This window comes from Lonchura striata, chromosome 13, assembly GCF_050655825.1.
Source record: "Lonchura striata isolate lonStrDom1 chromosome 13, ASM5065582v1, whole genome shotgun sequence".
In the NCBI taxonomy this organism is placed as follows: domain Eukaryota; kingdom Metazoa; phylum Chordata; class Aves; order Passeriformes; family Estrildidae; genus Lonchura; species Lonchura striata.
The window spans coordinates 1,135,322-1,153,148 of NC_140715.1; the positions used below are offsets into that span (position 1 = coordinate 1,135,322).

The 17,827-nt window shown below is 55.3% G+C and overlaps 1 protein-coding gene across 1 annotated transcript; it reads left to right on the forward strand.

Moving 5' to 3' along the window:
- Positions 1 to 1,892: 1,892 nt before the first annotated feature.
- LOC144247136 (uncharacterized) lies at positions 1,893 to 11,283 on the forward strand. The gene is made up of 2 exons (XM_085591055.1): positions 1,893 to 1,969; positions 10,175 to 11,283. Exon 2 carries the CDS (start codon positions 10,186 to 10,188, stop codon positions 10,840 to 10,842), a length of 657 nt encoding a protein of 218 aa, XP_085447181.1. The 5' UTR covers positions 1,893 to 1,969; positions 10,175 to 10,185; the 3' UTR covers positions 10,843 to 11,283.
- Positions 11,284 to 17,827: the final 6,544 nt, after the last annotated feature.

Below are 17,827 nucleotides of genomic sequence, written 5' to 3' on the forward strand. Positions count from 1 at the left end.
AACAGTTGACATACAACAGAGTTTTTTGTTTCAAATATAATGTATGCATAACCACGAAGGATATATGAATATGCAACAGTGTATTGTTTTAGGGGTGATTCCTTTATTCACAAGGTACATTCCTCTTGGCTTAAGTACCAGAGAGCAGCTGGACCTCAGATATTCTTTCTTTTTTATTGTCTTGTAATTGTCTTAACTCTAAATTTTTATCAGTCTAATTCTATTCCTATTTTTTCCACCATTTTATTATTATAAAAATTTTAAAATTCTAAAAACCAAGTGATTGGCATTTTTCACAAATTCCTATCAGGAGACAGAGAACCCATTTATCATTTCAATGGCATCATTAGATTACAAACTGTCCTCGGAATGAGAACCAACCAGACAGCTCCAGCTCCTGACCTTCCTGCCGACCAAGCCACTGAAATGAGGAACACAACATTTCACCAGGGGATGGGATCAGATTATCTGTTAGCAGGAAAAAAAGCAGTTTGAGGAAAACTAAATGACTCAAACTGCTGCTGGCAAAGAGATGACAAGGGGAAAGTGTTGAAAAAGATAATAAAGGAAATAGGAAAGCAGTTTATGTACGGGTCCAAGCATGGAAAGGATGGGAATGAGACACGGTTTTCCGGCTCCCCGGCAGACCAGGGGTTAAACGTTGGGTGTCTCCTGGATTGTCCCCGGAAAGCGCCCATCTCTGCACCGAGCTACCTTTTTTCATTTGTAAATTAGGTCTTTCTTTCTCTGCCAACTGTGGTTTCTCCAGCCCCGGCTGCAGTCACTGGTCATTTAAAACTTTAAGAATCTTTTTGTACAAGCACAACTGACTTGATGCATATTTTATATAAGCACGAATTATTCCATAACATATATTAGAATGGGGCTGAGGAAATCTCCCTGCAGGTCCATGGAGATGCAGAGATCCCCTGCGGGTCCACGGGGATGCAGAGATCCCCCTGCAGGTCCATGGGGATGCAGAGATCCCCTGCAGGTCCATGGGGATGCAGAGATCCCCTGCAGCCTCTGGAGGAGCCGGGCTGGAGCTCGGCGATGCCTGAGAGGAGGCTGTGAGCCCGCGGGCAGAGGGGCCCCGCTGGAGCAGCCTGTCCTGGCAGGACTGAGCCCGTGGCACAGTGACCCACGCTGCAGCACTCGGAGGGGGCTGTGCCCAGGGGATGGACTCCGCTCCGAGAAGTTCCTGGAGAAGTCTCGGCCGGGAGAGAGCGCAGGGTGCAGCAGGGAACGACTCCTGTCCCTGAGCAGAGGGAGAAGCCCCGGGGGATGAGCTGAGCATGGCCCCATTCCCTGTCTCCTGCCCTGCCGGGGGAGGAGGTGCAGCTGGGAGCAGGGAGGCGTGGGGAAAGCTGCATTTAAGGCTCTGCACCGACTTCTCCTTCTCCTGCTCCGAGTCTTTGGAGTTTTCTGCCAGAAATCTCTCCCCTGCCCCACCCACCCACAGGGCTTCGGGCAGGTTTCCCTTTTCGGGGGAAATCAAAGCGAAGCACTGATGCGCTAACGAGGGGCAGGGGAAGTGAGGCTCCTGGGCTTCCCGAAGAGGCGGAGGCACGGGAGGCGCAGGGCCGGGAAAGCCGTGGCGGGAGGCGCGGAGAAGTTTGTTTGTGTGGGCAGCTCAATCCCGGCTCGGCCCGGGCCCGTGCCGGGGCTGTTCCTCATCTCCGGCTTTCCCCTCACGCAGCCCGGGGGCGCCGAGAGCGCGGGGCGAGGCGGGGCCGTGCGCAGAGCCCGCCCCGAGCTCGCTGCCATTGGCCGCCGGTGCCGTCAGTCGCGGTTGCGGCGCGCTGATTGGTGGGAGCGGGGCGCGGCGCGGCCCCGGCGGCGGGCTGAGGGCGGCCGTGGCCGCGCAGCGCCGCCATTGGCCGAGCGGCTCCGCGGGCCCGGCAGCGGCGGCAGCGGCCGGAGCGCGGTGAGGCGGCGGCGGCGGAGCTCGGAGGCGGCCCCGGCGCAGGTGGGAGCCGCGCTGGGCTCTGCGGGGGCTCGGGGCTGGCTGCGGGCGGAGGGGGCGGCAGGGGGCTCCGGCGGCTCGCCGGTGCCGTGTCCGGCCCGTGCCGGCCCCTGGCTGAGGGCGCTGCGGGAGCGGCTGCCCGCGGTCTCCTTCCCGCCGGGGCCGGGCAGGAGCCGCTGCCGGAGCAGCGCTGGCTCGGCCCGGCTGCTGTGGGTAGGACAGAGGGGCTGCCCCGCGGCCGGGAGCGGGCGGGGAAATTCCCGTCGCCGGAGGTTCGTGTGCCCGGGGGAGAGCGAGGAGTCCTGTCAAAGTGACTTTATTGCCGAGCAGGGGCAGAGGCCGTGGGGCATTTGCCGTGCGCTCTCTGCCGTGGCTGTAGTCCGCAGCCTCCTTTTTATCCTCATTTTCCCAGCGGCATCTCCCTCTGCCTTTGCCCACCGGCTGAGTTCCTTGGAAGGTTCCGACTTCCCGATGCGCCTGGAGCCTGTCCTCGTTAATGTGCACCCTCCATTTGTAGAACAGCCGATATTCATGGCTCTGTTAAGTCTTTGTTCTTCTCCTCGAAGTTCGGGAATGTAGCGGCACTTTGAGCAGCTGTCTGGGTAGATTTGGAACATTTATTGGACCTGATGGTTTCTCACGTTGCTTCCTTATCTACAAGTGCCCGGCCCTATCTCCAGGCAGATTCACTCCTTGACTCTGTTTTGTTCTTCCCGGGTCCTCTTTGGTTTTGGGATTATTCTCGGTGCCCTCATTCCCTGTCCTTTTGTCGCCGTTTGTGGATCAGGAGGCCTGGCTGCCACCTGCATGCCCTGGCTCAGCTGCTGGATGAGCTGCACTGCCAAGGTGTGGAGCATGGTAAAAAGATGAGAGTTGCTGCAGCACAGAAGAGGAGAAGCAGCATTCCTTTAACCCCTGGTGTGCTGGGTAGCCACGAAAGGGTGTCCCATTCCCATCCTTTCCATGTTTGGAGGAATACATAAACTGCTCTCCTATTTCCTTTGTTAGCTTTTTCAGCACTTTTCCCTTGTAATTTCTTTACCAGCAGCCGTTTAAGCCATTTAGTTTTCCACAAACTCCTGTTTTTTCTGCTAACAGATAATCTGATCCCATCCCCTGGTGAAATGTTGTGTTCCTCATTTCAGTGGCTTGGTCGGCAGGAAGGTCAGGAGCTGGAGCTGTCTGGTTGGTTCTTATTCTGAGGACAGCTTGTAATCAAATGATGCCATTGAAATGATAAATGGGTTCTCTGCCTCCTGATATGAATTGGTTTGGGTTCCCAGGGGCTGGTCCATGGTGTTGTAGGATTTGTTCTGGTGGCCCTTCAATGCTTTTCCCCATTTTAGGGTGCTCCCGCAAGCTAGGGTTGCATCAATTGACCGTTTTTTTCTTATTCCATCATCAAATACTTGAATTCCAACTGATTTCCCTAAACCTCTTCTAGCAAAAACCCCAGTGCTCTGATACAGCCTGTACAGCACAGACAGAGGCAGCAGATGTTGGAGTGGGCAGAGGGATGATCCCCCCCCCTTATTTTAGTGAAGTTTTCCCAACATTCTCCATTTGCTGTTTCCCTTTGCAGCTTCAGCTTTTCTGTTTCAGAGTCAGACATCCTCAGCATGGGCTCTGCTTTCATCTGTGCAGATTCCATCTGTGCAAGCAGGCAGAGCTCGGGGTGAGGGGCAGAGGGGATCAGCCAATTCCTGCCCCAGGCAAGAAGAGCCAGGTACATTGTCTCCTCTATGCCCCAGCGGTGTTAATTTGCATTTCTAAAGCTCCTGTCCAGACTGCCTGCTTAAGAGTTTAGGGGTCACCTTTATATCTCTTCTAGTGATGCAGCCTAAAGGTGAACTTCAAAAAACCCAGATCAAAATTTTGGTATCTTTTACAGCTACGCACAAACATAGACAAAAAATCCCAAGGTAATTCAGCTTTTTCTACTTCCCCCCCCTCAGAAAAAAAAACTCATTCTCACATCCTTTACCCAAACATAACCAGCTATATAGAAGTATGAGTAATAAAAAAATACTCTGTTGCTATAAACTTTGCACTGAAACTTCAGGAAAAAGGAGAACTTCACTATTCTTTTTAGTGTTAGAATCAAGGCATTCCTTGATTCTGGCCAGGATGTGCAACAGAAGTCATCCCATTCCCACATAGCCCGAGAAAATTGTTCCATTGCATATGGGTTTTACTCGGTTTTTCCCAAACTTGTGCTGTCTGAAGCAATCTACATCCACTGGTTTGATGTTCTATAGTTTCAAGTCCTGTAGTTTTTCGTATTTGGTTTCCTCTTGGACCCGGATTTCTTTGCTTCTGCTGTTAATGAGGTGGGAAGTGCTGGATTTCCTTCTCAGCCTTTTGCAGACCAGGTGTCTGCAGCCCTGCCGGGGGCAGTGTCTGGGGTAGGTGTTGGTTGCTGTTTGCTGCTGGGGTTGATGTTTTGCTGCTGGTCGTTATCTTTGTGGGTATCTTTTGGGCCATTCCCAGTGTGTTGAGATGTGAAACTCATCTCCACTGAGTGGTGTAACATCCCTTAACAAAACCTTTAACATTTGTTTCCCCAAGGCCAAGGCAAAGCAAGCCTGAGTAGAGAAATCAAAGGTTAACAATGTTCAAGTCTGTGAGCTGGTCTATTTTCCATGGATGCACTGGCAGGCAGGGCAGTGTGTGAGTGTGAGTGAGAGCCAGAGTGGAATTGTCCTGGTGTCTCCCCAGCAGCTGTGGCAGTGCAGGCCCAGCGAGCACTGAAGCTGCAGCAGTGGCAGCAAGGGCTGGCCCCGGTGGCTGGAGCTGCCCAGGGAGGGTGGCCAGGCCGAGGATTTCAGCAGAGGAGGTGTGGGCAGGCCCAGGGCCTTGCCCCGCTGTGGAGCCCTGGCTGCTGCTGCGCTGCCTTCAGTGCAGGCTCAGGGGGGCCTCCCATCCTCCTGCTGCAGGCGGGAAGTGCAAATCTCTGGGGCTGCAGAGACCTGGAGCCCAGGCTGAGGGGTCCCCCCGTGTTCAGCTGTGCTGGCGGCTGTTTCTGGCCTCGGGGCCCCTTGGCATGGGCCACGCCACTTGGCCACCAGTGGTGCTGCTTTGCACTCCTTAGGCAGAGCCCATGTCCTGCTTGGATGTTGGCAACAGCAAAGTGCCAAGGCAGGCTCTGTGCCAGCCCAGCTTCCTGGGGGAGAGATTGCACCAGAGACAGGATTCTGGCCACGGACTGCTTTAAATGTGCATCCCTTATCTCCACCCTGCACTAGGTGGAGAATTCCCAGGTAAGGATTCCCGAGATCAATTGCAAGGGGAAATAATGGAATATCTGCCCTGGGTGTGGCCCTTCTTCTTGCCCAAGCCAATGGCAAAAGCCGTCCCCATGGCATCTTGGTTTCTATCCCCAGCTTCCAAAGGTGTTTCTTTCTTTCCCCATTCATTCTTTGTACCCAGCCTGAGCTGTGGGGGTGCCAGGGGTTCTGGAGGTCCCACTGTATTCCTAAAGCTGCCATAACCCCCTGGAGAATCTTTCCTGGAGAATGAGTTCTGCTTGTCTGAGTCTGTTTCTTCCACAATCCCTTTTATTGGAATTATTATTTTTAGAAATACCCTAATAAGTGATCCAGTAGTTGCTGAGCAATCAGAATTGCTTTTGCCCCCGTTAGGTAAGGTGGTGTCACCAGAAGATATTGAAGCCTTCCTGCTCAGGGCATTTCAGTGCCAGGCTCTTACAAGCACACACAGCTGTGCTGGTTGAGCTGACCATGGGGGTAACCTGCGCTTTGTCTGATTCCCTTTCCTCAATAACAGCGTGTCTTGGAACTCTTTTCCCTTCTGCTGCCCTTGAAGAGCCATCCACAAAGACATTTTCTGCCTCAGGCCAGGCAATGTCTCCTGAATCTCCCCCAGGCTGGGTCTGGAGCTGTGTCACTTGAATGCAGTGCTGGGTTTCTTCCCAGCCCCTCTGTGGGCTGTTCAAACAGGAGGCTGGGTTAAACCCTTCCCCTGTCCTCAGTTCTGAACCCTCCTGTGCCACTGAACAAGTTTCACACTGTAATAACCGAGCACTGCTCATCCATTGCGAGGCTCTTTTGGTGATCAAAGCTTGAACTTGATGGCAGACTGGAACAGTTGGAGATCCTGTTGTCATCAGGTTTTGGGCCTCGGTTCTGTTGAAGCTGTGGCTGCACAATTCTGCAGACAATGAGGCCACTTTGGCCACTGGGTGAAACATTTTGGCCCAAGGATTCCTTTGGCATGGCCCTGTTGAACATTCATCTGCAATTCCAATTTCTTTTCTGAGTGTGGAAGAGCCCCAGCTGAGGCATCAATATTTTTGGTTGTTCATTTTCTCAAGTTTTGCTCACTTTCTCGTGTCCATACCACAGCCTGGAGGCTGTCTGGGGTTAAAAAGTCCTGCAATGCTCTGGCTGGAACAGAGAATCCTCAATCCAGGCTGTGGAATTCCTGTTAATCCTCAGAATTGTCGCAGATCTTTTTTGGTCTTGGGAAATGTTACTTCTCATATTGCCCAGACCTTCTCTAGGTCAATCTACCATAAACCTTCAGTCAAAATATGTCCCAAATATTTAATCTTTGTCTCCATCATTTCCACTTCTTTTTCAGATACTCAAAAGGTATTTTTTCGATAGCAAATTGAGCCATTTCACAGGGTCTTTGGCTAGCACTTGTTCTTGTTCTCCTCATTGGAGCCATTCGATTCCCTGACTGGCAGGATAGGAGTGCTGTAGGGAGACATCCCTGGCTCCAAGAGCCCTGCCTTTAGCAGGGACTCCATACCAGGCTGTGAGCCCTTCCTTCCCTCCCCTGGAACAGGGTGTTGCTTTTAGACACCACTTGTCCTGGTTGCTTCCAAGTAACTTGGAGAGGCTCCACATCAAATTTTCCCTGGGGCTGCCCACACCTCTGGGTTCCCTTCAGCAGAGGCCTTGGCAGACATTTGACACGAAGGTACAGCAGCAATAGCCTCTGTATCACCTTTTACAATATTGCAATGCCACCATCAAATTCCTTCCTAGTTAATAACAATCAGAGTAGGAAGAAAAAGAAATTAGTTTATTTCAAATCTATCCTCCAAAGCATGTAATAATGATTGAACAAATGATACCAGCTCAGCTTTCCCATTTATTCCCTTAATAATGAAAACATTCCTTTACAGTTTTCCCCCCTTAGGTGTAAGATTCAGAGTGGATGGAGAGGCCCCTGTGTCCATCAGGAGAGGCCTCCTCTGGATGCAGACCCAGCCTGAATGTTCTCCAGGGCTCCAGTGTGGTGGGTCCCCGGTGGGATGGGAGCTCAGAGAGCCCTGCCAATCCATGTCCATGCAGGGGTGGACTTGCTCCTGCTGAGGGTGCTGCTGTCTGTGCTTGCAGTGTCCTTGTGGGCTGCAGCTGGAGCCCTGACTCCTCACCAGGGGCTGTTTGGGTGGGCTGTGCCCTGGCCAGGAGGGCAATGCCTCTGCCAGGTGCTTGTGGCCGACCCCGTCATGCCCCGGGTGCTGGGGCCCCCTTGGGCCCTGGGGTTGATCCCTCAGGGGCTGTGGGAACTCTGCCGTGGCCTTTGCCTTCAGCTTGGCCTTTTGCTCATCCCTTCTTGCCTTCAGCTGCTGTGCCCTTGTGCCCAAGTGCTGCAGGGCCTTCTTGTGCCACTCCTGCAGCCCCGGTCACTGCCTGTGGGTGCTCATCCTGTGAGAGCTGCTGAGCTTTCTGCAAAACCTTTCCTTTCTGCAGGGACCCAAACCAAATCCTGAACAGCAAATCCTGATCCTTCCATGTGCACTCTGCATTTCCCAGCTGTTCCTTTGTTTTCCCCCTGTGCTCAGGGTCCCTGCCCAGCCCGTGTGGCAGAGCCGGTGCCTGTCCTGCCGCAGTGTCCAAAGGCGGCCCCCCCGGCGGGCAGGGCCGGCAGCTCCCCGGGGCCGGGCAGCGGCCGGGGCGTCCCGCAGCCTCCTGGGGGCCGGGGGCCACTGCCGGCCCTGCCCGGGGCTGGTGGGGTCAGGCAGCGCCCGGCGCTGAGCCCCGGCTGCCCCACAGCCCCGGCCTGGCCCCGCAGCTCCCCACAGGCCCCAGCCCGTGCTCCCGGTGCCGCACCTCTGCGCCCGGTGCTGCCGCAGAGAAACCCCTGCCATCCTGACCTCCTGCTTTTCCTGTCTGGGAAACTGGGAATTCAAAATATTAGCTGGCAAATTGTGAGGTTAAGACTCTGTGGAAAAACATCCCTATCCAGAGTATTTTTCTCTTCCTCCTCTTTGCTATCATCCTTTTTCTTACCACATCGATTCCTCCTGCTGCTTCTTGCCTGAACCATATTGCTGCACACTCCCCTTCACCTGATTCCTTCCCAGCACACCAACTCCATCCATCCCCTGTTGTCCAAATCCCTTCTCCACTTCTTCTGCATTCTCCCAAGGGACCCTTCAGAGACATTTTGGGATCATCATCCCTTTGGCCAGGACCCTCCCTGGCTTTCCCTTTTCTCCCCTCCATGGGTGCCCTGCCATGTTCACTCCCCGAGGATCCCAGGGCACTCACTGATGAGATTTTCAGTGCTCTCTCCCTGCTGACTCTTCACAGACCCCCTGATGTGTCACTCGTCTGTCTCCTGCTCACTCCCGGGTCCCCAATCAATCCCCGGTGCTGCCGCCAGCCAAGGGAGCCGATCACCCAAAGTGGGTGAGGCACCTTCAGCTGCACTCCCTGCCCGCCGCCCCGGACAGTGGAAGGAATTCCGGATGGGCCCCAAGGTGTGTGGAAAAATTGACATCACCAGAGGATTCTGTCCACAAAGCAGACAGAGAATCCTGTAAAATAATTTAATTCCTAAAAATGGGAAAGAGTAGGGGACAGTCCTCATGGGATCTCTCCAATTGTTGGAGCACACAGCCTCCTTTTCATCCTATTTCTCCTGGCCACATCTCCCTCTGCTTTCCCCATTGGCTGAAGTACTTGAGAGGTACAGACTTCCCAATCCACCTATTACATACCCACCTTGATATACTCCGTGCTTTCATATAGCAAACGATATTCATGGCTCTGTTAAGTCTTGTTCTTCTGGAAGCTCATGAATAGAGCAGGACCTTGGCTGAGCAGCAGTCTCTATCATCAATTAGTAACATTTTCTGAAACCGATGTCTTCTCCTGTCACTTCCTAACATAAAATTCCCTGGCCCTATCTCCGAGCAGATTCAGAGCATCTGTTAGTAAAGACACTTTCCTGTTGTTCCTTCCATGGGGTCCCCCGTTTGTGGGACATCCCCCCTGGAGCAGGGTGTCCCCTCTGTGCTGCAGCCCCAGGGCTCGGGCAGAGCTCAGCCAATCAGAGCCCGCGGCGCTGATGACTCACCAGTTGCCAGGCAGACTCGCAGCTCCCCGCGTTCCCCACCTGGACCCACCTGCGCCCCCCCTCGGCCCCATGGCCCCGCGAGGGGAATTTGGGGAGGTGGGAGTGGGGCAGCACCAAGGCCGGGCCCCCCCGCGCTGTCCTGGCGGGAGCGGCTGCAGTGGGGACCGAGTGCGGGCGGGAGCGGCCGAGAGCCCAGCGCTGCCCCAGCCCGACCTGCCCCAGCTCCATCCCTGCCCCTGCGCTGGGATGCTGTGGGTGTGGGGGGAAGAGGGAGCCGGCAGTGGGTGCTGGGCCTGGGGCCAGGAGGAGAAGGGAAGGAGAAGCAGGCTTGAGGAACAGAATGGTCAAAGGATGCAGGTGGCAGGAGAAGGTGGGATTGTGCAGGAGAAGGAAAAATAGCAGGAGGAAAAGGAGTGTGAGGAAGAGTAGAGACACAGGAGGAGGAGGAGGAGCAGAAAGAGGAAGCAGCAGAAGGTTCCACCCCTCCCTGTGTCTGCAGCCTCCCCCCCAGCCCAGGAGTGCTGCTCCCCCCACATGCAGCAGGTGACTATGGAGGGGGGTCCACGATTTTCAGGGGGTGAATCTTGGTGTTTCTGAGCTTTCTTGGGCTAAATGTTGGTGCTTTGGTTTTATGTGGCAGCTGAATCTTTATGTTTTGGAGGAGGTTTTTGCTGAGCTGTGATGTTTGGGGAGGTTTTGTTTTGTGTCTTAAAGTTTGTGGGATTCTTGGGCTGAATCTTGGTGTTTTGGAGGTTCTTACAGACACAAGATTCCCAATGACTTCCTGAGATGAACTTGGGCAAGGAGGAACCTCCAGTCCAAGGTGCTCTCCTCTTGTTTTTCCCTCAAACCAGGATTTTTCATTGCCAGGGCGTGGCTGGATGGAGGAGGAGGAAAAGCCCCGGAGATGCTGCAGGAGGAGGAGCTGCAAACCCAGCCCAGGGAGCTGCAGGGAGGAAAGAGCCCCCCTGAGCCAGGAAGGCGGGCGGAGATCCAGGCGGAGCTCGGAGCTGGTGGAGAAGCCTCATGGCAGGGAGAAGCCCCACAAGTGCTTGGAATGTGGGAAAGGTTTCAGCCGGAGCTGCACCCTGATCCGGCACGAGAGGATCCACACTGGGGAGAGGCCCTACGAGTGTGGGGAGTGTGGGAAGAGTGTCAGAGACAGCTCGGACCTGCTCCGGCACATGGTGATCCACACTGGGGAACGGCCCTATGAGTGCTTGGATTGTGGGAAGAGCTTTGGGTGGAGCTCAGACCTGAGAAAACACCAGCGCATCCACACTGGGGAAAGGCCCTACGAGTGTTCCCAGTGTGGGAAGAGGTTTCGGACCAGCTCCGATGTCCTCAGACATGAGCGGAGTCACACAGAGGAGAGGCCGTTCCGCTGCCCTGACTGCGGGAAGGGCTTCAAGCAAAGCTCCAGCCTCACCGTGCACCGGCGCATCCACACTGGGGAGAGGCCCTACGAGTGTGGGAAGTGTGGGAAGGGCTTTTCACAGATCTCAAACTTGACCCAACACCAAAGGAGGCGCCACTAAGGGAAGCCCTGTGAGTGCCATGAGTGAGGGAAGAGAGTGAGGGAAGAGCTTGGTGTGCTGCTGCAGCTCCATCCCCCATGGAAGGATCTGGGCTGGATGATCCCCAGTGACCCCCGTGGGGCAGAGCCCTGGTGCCCCCATATGGGGAATAAAACAGAGAGTAAAGCAATGGAGCTGATAAAGGGGCCCGATACCTGAGGCCTGACTGAGCAGAAACTGTGGGAGCCACAGACACAGTTTAAGTCTCCCTGGGCAAGAAGTGGCCAAGCAACATGGTGTGAGACTTTGTGATAAAATAAATGTTCCCAGGTTACTGGATGTCACCAAGAATGTGTAACCAATGGGAAATTGTTACCAAAAACAGAGCTCTCTATAAGCCCCATACAAGTCAATCCCTGTATAAACACCTGGTACACTCAATAAAATTGGCTTTGCTCTAAACTGGGATGTCCCCGTCTCTCCATGGTGGATAACCCTGTTGTGGGTGATCCCCGTTGGGTGGGGGAAGGTGCTGGAGGGATTTCTTTCCCTTCTCCTGGTGCTGCCGTGGTTTGGTTGGTAATAAATTCCCTCCCTGTGCCCAGGCCGGGTCTGTTGTCCCCGTGCCGGTGCTCGGGGCGGGATCTCTCCCGTTCCTTCTCTGCACTGCCGGGCCTCTCCTCAGCCAATGAGAGAACGCGGTGGAGAAGAGTCAGCCAATGAGAGCGAGCGGGGCTGATGACTCACCAGTTGCCGGGCAGACCCGCAGCAGGCAGTGTTCCCCACCTGGACCCGCCCTCCCTGCCCAGGGCCGGCCCCGCCGTGGGGTCCCCCCAAGTCCCTCCCCAGTGCCCCCATGAACTGGGCTGGGTTTAACTGGGAAGCTTTACTGGGAACACTGGGAGCAGGCGGGCAGGGGCAGAGTGACAGCAGGGCTGGGGGGACACAGGACGCCCCCAAAATCAGCGTAGGGATGGAGTGGTGGTCCCGGCCAGGCCCGAGGTCACAGGGAGAGGCTGCGGCCGCCGGCGGCTCAGGAGCTCTGTGGGCAGAGAAAAGGGGGTGACACGGGGCTGGGGACCCCGGCGAGCACCCACACTCTGGGGGAGGGGAGACACGACCCCTGGGACCCCCCTTTCTTGCGCAGGTACAGTCGATCCCCAGTGCCAGGAAGACGAAGCCCAACTCGGAGTCCCCAGTTCTTGTCATCATCTTGCTGCTCCTTAATCACAGCTGAGATATGAGCCTGCATTGGGCCATTAATCATACTCTCATAATTCCTAAGTATGTTGGCAACAGAACCCACTGTCTCTCAGTGAGCGTCAGCATTGATTGTTGCAATGAAGGTGGTGTATTGAGATGGCCCAAGATTTGCCAGACTCCACAGCATTTGTCCCGTACACCTGACCTTGTCGGGGTCATTATTGTGTCGTCCATCCCTCCCAAAGAGTACCTCCAATACTGCCACTTCCCTCAGCTGTTGGATCCCTTCCTCGAGGGTCTTCCAGCGCATTCTATGATGGTGCTCTTGCATTCTCTCTCTGTGGACAAACCTCTCCCTGACACTCATTAAGAGCCGCTCCCAGAGAGAAAGGGACCCTGGTTCCCTTACAAAAACCTGATTTATACCCGAGTCCTGGGTCAAGGGTCCCAAGTTCCTTGCCTCACCACCATCCAGCTGCACGCCTGTACCCATAAGATCCCAAACCCAGAGTAGCCAGGTAGCATAAGCCTCATGCCCTCGTCGCACAATGTCTTTATGCAGATTGCGAAGACTTTCGTACGTCAGGGACTCGGTGATGATAGCAATCTCTGGCTCCCCTGTGGGTTGTGAGGTTCCTCCATTCCTGTCCCTATCTGCAGGGTGCTCTGCTTTCACCTTAGACTTCCTTGTTTCTACCGGGGCAACTGCTGCTGACCGTGACTGCCTTTGTGGTTCAGCTGGAACCTGGACAGTTGTAACATCTGTGGGTTCCACAGCTGTGCTATTAGACTGTCCCTCCTCAAGGCAAAGGGCCGGTTTCTCACCAGCTGGGGAAATGCACTCCTTCAGCATCTCTCGTATCTCCTTAACCAGAGCCCTCACCCAATCTGGGCGGTTCATTTCTGAGGTGGGCTGTGGGGCAGGGTCAGGCTCTGGAGCAGCAGCATCTCGAGTCTGTGGTGTAGGTGTGAGGGTAGTTATCCAGGTTAATCTTCCCTTATCTCTGAGTGCTAAATAAAACAGGCAGATCAGCAACACCACCCATTGTACGATATCATTAGCACTTAGAAAGGATCTTAACCCTTTGAGAACTGGTGGAGCAGACCCAAAAAGATGGTTAAAAGGTTGGGAGAAAGTTTGCCCAGGTGCTATTTCCTCGCAGTAGGTACCGTTATTAAAGTAACCCCAAAAACATACAGTTAATGTGTGATAGCTATGAATCCATGTACCTGCCTTCCAGAGGAAATTAAAGATCCATGAATTCCTTACCTAATTAACCCAGAAGCCAAACTTGATAACAGACACAGTAGCCTTAGTTATAGGACCCATTTTTAGATAAGGGTCTGCAAATGGGAAAAGTATAGCTACGATCACATGCCACCCAAATCAAGATAAACTAGACCACATGGTGATGCTTAAGATGTTTCTACACACAACAAAAAACCAAATTACTTAAGAACTGTTAATCCTTTTTCCCTCTCAATGCCCTCGAGCCCCACATTGATGCGCCAAAATCTGTCTTGGTTTGACAAGACAGGAGTCTGTGAAGGAGGGCAAAAGCCTCCTGTGCAATGGAGAAGGTAAACCCCCCTCCCTCCGAATTACCAGGATTTTTAAATTAAAAGGCTCTCAGGCAAAGATATGGGAATGGGAGTAACAATTCTTTACTAGGAGAAAACTAGATAACAATTTAAAAAGGCAAATGCAATTGGTACAAACAAAAACTAGTGATAAAGTCCACGACCTGACACCCTGAGGAGTCGGGGTGCTGGTAGCAGTCCAGTTGGAATGACAGCTGCTCCTCTTGCAGTGGGTGATGAATTGCAGCTGCAGTGGTGATCTTTAGAAGGGTATAGTTTTCCTCTGAAGATCTGGTGGCAGTCAGGTCGGTCTTCCTCTGCGCCGGGGCCGCCTCTGAGCTCCGCCGCCGCCGCCTCACTGCGCTCCAGCCGCTTCTCCAGGAATCCCGCCGAAGTAGCTGCTTCTCTGGCAATCCCCCAAAGAGAGAGCTGCTCTGTCCCCAAAAAGGTACCACTTTATACCATAAAAGAGTGCTTGGCTTCCCCCTCTGGGTGGAACATCTCACAATGGGATGGTGTTACATTTACCAGCCCTGCAGTGAGTCAGTCAATGGTGTATAAACAAACCATTACCTCTACGGGGCAAACCATTGTCTTTGGGAGAGATAACAAACCTGCCCCAACCTTCAACAGCTGGCAAATAGAATACAAGCTTATCTTACAAACCAGGACACACAGCTCAAGTCTGCAGAGTGTACACCTTCAAGAGAAAACATGCCACCACCCAAAAATAAGCTTGTTCAATAACTTCTGAAATGAAATCAATCTGGGATGACCCCAAATGAGTTTTTGCAGCTTGCTCAAGAAGTAGCTCAGCCCTTCTCTGAACAGTTCTCTCTCCCACCTGCCTTTTACTACCCAACTGCTCCCTCTTTTCCCCCAGTGAGTTCCCAGCCTATTCCAGTCTCCATCACACTCTTGCCTTCCCTGGTGCCCCTCACCATGAGGAAGGCTGAGCCCCAGGCATAGGGACTCATCCTGTCACTGGCTGAGGAGCAGCAATGTCTCAGAGGTCTGGTGGGATTTTAGTGTCATTGAGAGCTGCTCTCCAGCCCCCAGCTCTCGTCACTGCTGAGTTCCCGCTCCCTTTTCCTCGTCCTTGCAGCAGGATGAGCTCTGTGAATCCCCTGGAGCCTCCCCACTCTTCCCAGCCCACGCACCCACCTCAGTTAGGCTGAAGCTGCAGCTTCTGTGTCTCCTCTGGCACACCAGTGCAGTCTCCTGTGCGGGGAGCCCCAGCCCCAGAGCACAGCACTCAGCAGTGCAGTCGGGGCTGGAGCAGCTGCCCTGCAGCCCTGCCTTGGCTCTTTGTGGCAGGGAATGCTCCCTGTTTGCAGCTGTCCCTGCAGGATGGCCCCAGGGCAGAGCCCAACCGGGCTCCCACTGCAGCCCCTGAAGCTTGGGGCAGACAGTGGTCCCAGAGCTGAGGTTCACGGGGAGCTCCCGGAGCTGTGCCTCGCACTCTGTTGCCGTGTCACCGTGCAGGCTGGCTTGTACGGGGTGAATGTACCAGCCCTGGTTTGACTGACAGGGGCCGGGCCCATCACATCTCTCCCAAGGCTGCAGGCATTGCCCAGGCCAGAATCTGAAGGGGCACAGAGATCAGAGCAGTGAAATCATCCAGACTGGGTTTTCAAAGGCCCTTTAGAAAGAAGGGCTTGAGAATAAATGTGCTCTGTTTGCCTCACGAACATCGGGGTGAGTGGTCTCTTTGGCTCCAACCCACTTTCCTCCCCGAGCCAACGTTACCCACTCCCTCACACGTCCCCCCCGTGCCTTCCCACTGCCTTGTCCTGTCAGGGCTCCCGCAGCCCCTCATCCCTTTGTGGCCCCGTCCCCTCAGGGTCTCCCCAGCCCAGCCAGCCTGCTCGGCAGCAGCGCCACAGCCCCACAGGAGCTCCAGAGGAGCCCCAGCAAGAGGCACCTGGGAGCTCTCAGCAATCCAGCCAGCAACACACGGGCAGGAGGACACGGATGGCGCTTCCTGCCTGGGACAGGGCTTGTGGCCATCTACAGGCACCGCTCTCACAGAGATCCCCACAGCTCCAGGCCCTGCCCATCTGCTCTGTGGGCAGCACAGAGGCTTCAGCAGAACCACCAAAGGCCAAGGGGCTTCTGGCCATTTTCCCTGCAACCCTGCATGCCTGGGCAGCTTGCTGAGCCCAGGAACCCTTTTCTCCCTCTTCCCCTTGGCCCTGCAGAGCCTGGGTAGCCAAAGAAAGATCCTGGGAGTCTGTCTATAGCAACACATCCTATATTTAAAGCTAAAGAAAAACAAAAAGAAAGAAAAGAACAATCTTAAAGAAACTAAACATTCCTGCTGGCTCAGGTGGCCCCAGCAGACAGAGCCTTTGGGATCAGCTCTCTGCAGAGCTCCAGCAGCGCAGCCAGCCGAGCCCCGACAGACGAGGCCGTCTCCTCCATGCCCTGCAGAGCCGATCACGCAGGCTGTCAAAGATGGAATATGGAGCTCTCTCTGCTTCCTGGACGATGTACGGTGTTTGAACTGCCAGGCTTGCGACGTCCACACTGATGTCATTTTCCAAGCCTTCAAGGGCTGAAAGAGAGAGGAACAGCGCCATGGTCAGTTCCCGCATCTGAGGGGACCCGAGGAGATCCCTGTGCCAGGGCCATCCCAGCCGGCTCTGGCCATGGCCAGCAGGGAGCAGGGACCAGCTGGATCAGCCCAAAGCTGCTGGCCACGAATCCCCAGGTGCCCTGAAAGCTCTGTGTGCTCTGCCCACGCCGGCCCTGGTCCGCACTGGGAGCAGAGCCCTCCGCAGCCGGGGCAGGGCTCACAGCTCCCCCGGCCGCCCCCGCTGGCAGCCCGCTGCCCTCGGTCACCCTCAGAGAGGAGCTGGAGCTCTTCCTTCCTCCCCCTCAGGTGCCGCCCGGCCGTCCCTGGGAACACAGAGCCTGTCAGGCCCAGGGCACAGCTCCCTGCCAGCGGCGCCGCCAGCCCTGTGCCCACACGCCCTCCTGGCCCGGCTCGTGGCTCACCCATGAACCTGACGGCCGCCTCTCGCAGGGGCTCCTGTGGGCTCTGCAGGTAGGGCAGGGCCCGGCGCAGGTGCTCGGCCACGCTGCTGCTGTCCTCTGCCAGCTGGAGAGAGCGACAGGAGGGAAGGGTTGGCCCCACAGCCCCCCGGGCCGGGGCTCCATGGGCACCCGGCTCGGGCCGCAGGAGCCTGGAGCAGAGCCCGCGCGGCCTCGGGCTGCAGCAGCGGGCAGGGGCACAGCTGCCAGCCCGCACACCGAGCACCGCGCTCAGGGGCTGCTCCAGGCTGGGGCTGCGGCTTCCCGGCCCTCCTTACCAGGCACTCGGGGAACTGCCACAGCTTCTGGTTCTGCACCAGCTCTCCAAGATCCCTCCTCTTGAGGAACTCGGCCGCACAGAGCAGCGTTTCCTGAGAAGCCTGGAGAGCAGCAGAGACGCGGAGATGGCCCCACAGCCCAGGGCACAAAAGAACAACGCTGGGTGGCCGGGGAGCCTCTGCTCTGCCACGGCACACCTTCCCACTTTGACCTTTTTGTTTTTATAGTCCCTTTTTATTTCCAGGTGACGTATTTTCTCTCGATGCACTCTGTGCCGGTGCAATTGGTTGCTGGGGGTCTTTTTTTCTGCCCTAGGTGGTCATAGGAATGAAGGCTCCTCATCTTCCTTGCAGATTGTCCTTGGCCTAAAAGTCAACTTGTATATAATTAGTTACACAGTCTTCTATGCTAGTTGCATTCCCTACTCAGTTCAAATTATCTCCTTTAACATTCATTTTGATGAACACCGACCATTTTATTTATTACACCCACTCTCTCCCAGTGCCCCCCAGCGTGTCCATCTCTCTGCTGCCCTCGAGCTCCCAGCCCGGCCCCAGCTGCCTGCTCCCATCCAGCTGAGGTGGTTCCAGGGCCAGCAGGAGTTCTCTGTGGTGGCCACCAACGTGGTCCCCAACGGGGACTGGACCCACCAGCTCCTGGTGCTGCTGGAAACCCCAACCCAGGCTGGGCTCACCTCAGCCTGGAACTCCCTGTGACCCAGAACTGGGGTACGGGGGAGGAACTGGGGGTGCTGGGAGAGCCACTGGGATGTGCTGGGAGCACCTGGGAGGGAGTTGGAGAGAGCCTGATTTTAACTGGGAGAGGAGGTTGTAGGTTTGGAAGGGCTAAGAAGAGGTTTGAAGGATACTGGGGAGGGTAGGATGGGGTTCTGGAAGTCCTGGTAGGC

Coding starts and splice junctions, on each gene's coding strand:
- LOC144247136 (XM_085591055.1), top strand. CDS start 10,186: ATGGAGGAGGAGGAAAAGCCCCGGAGATGCTGCAGGAGGAGGAGCTGC.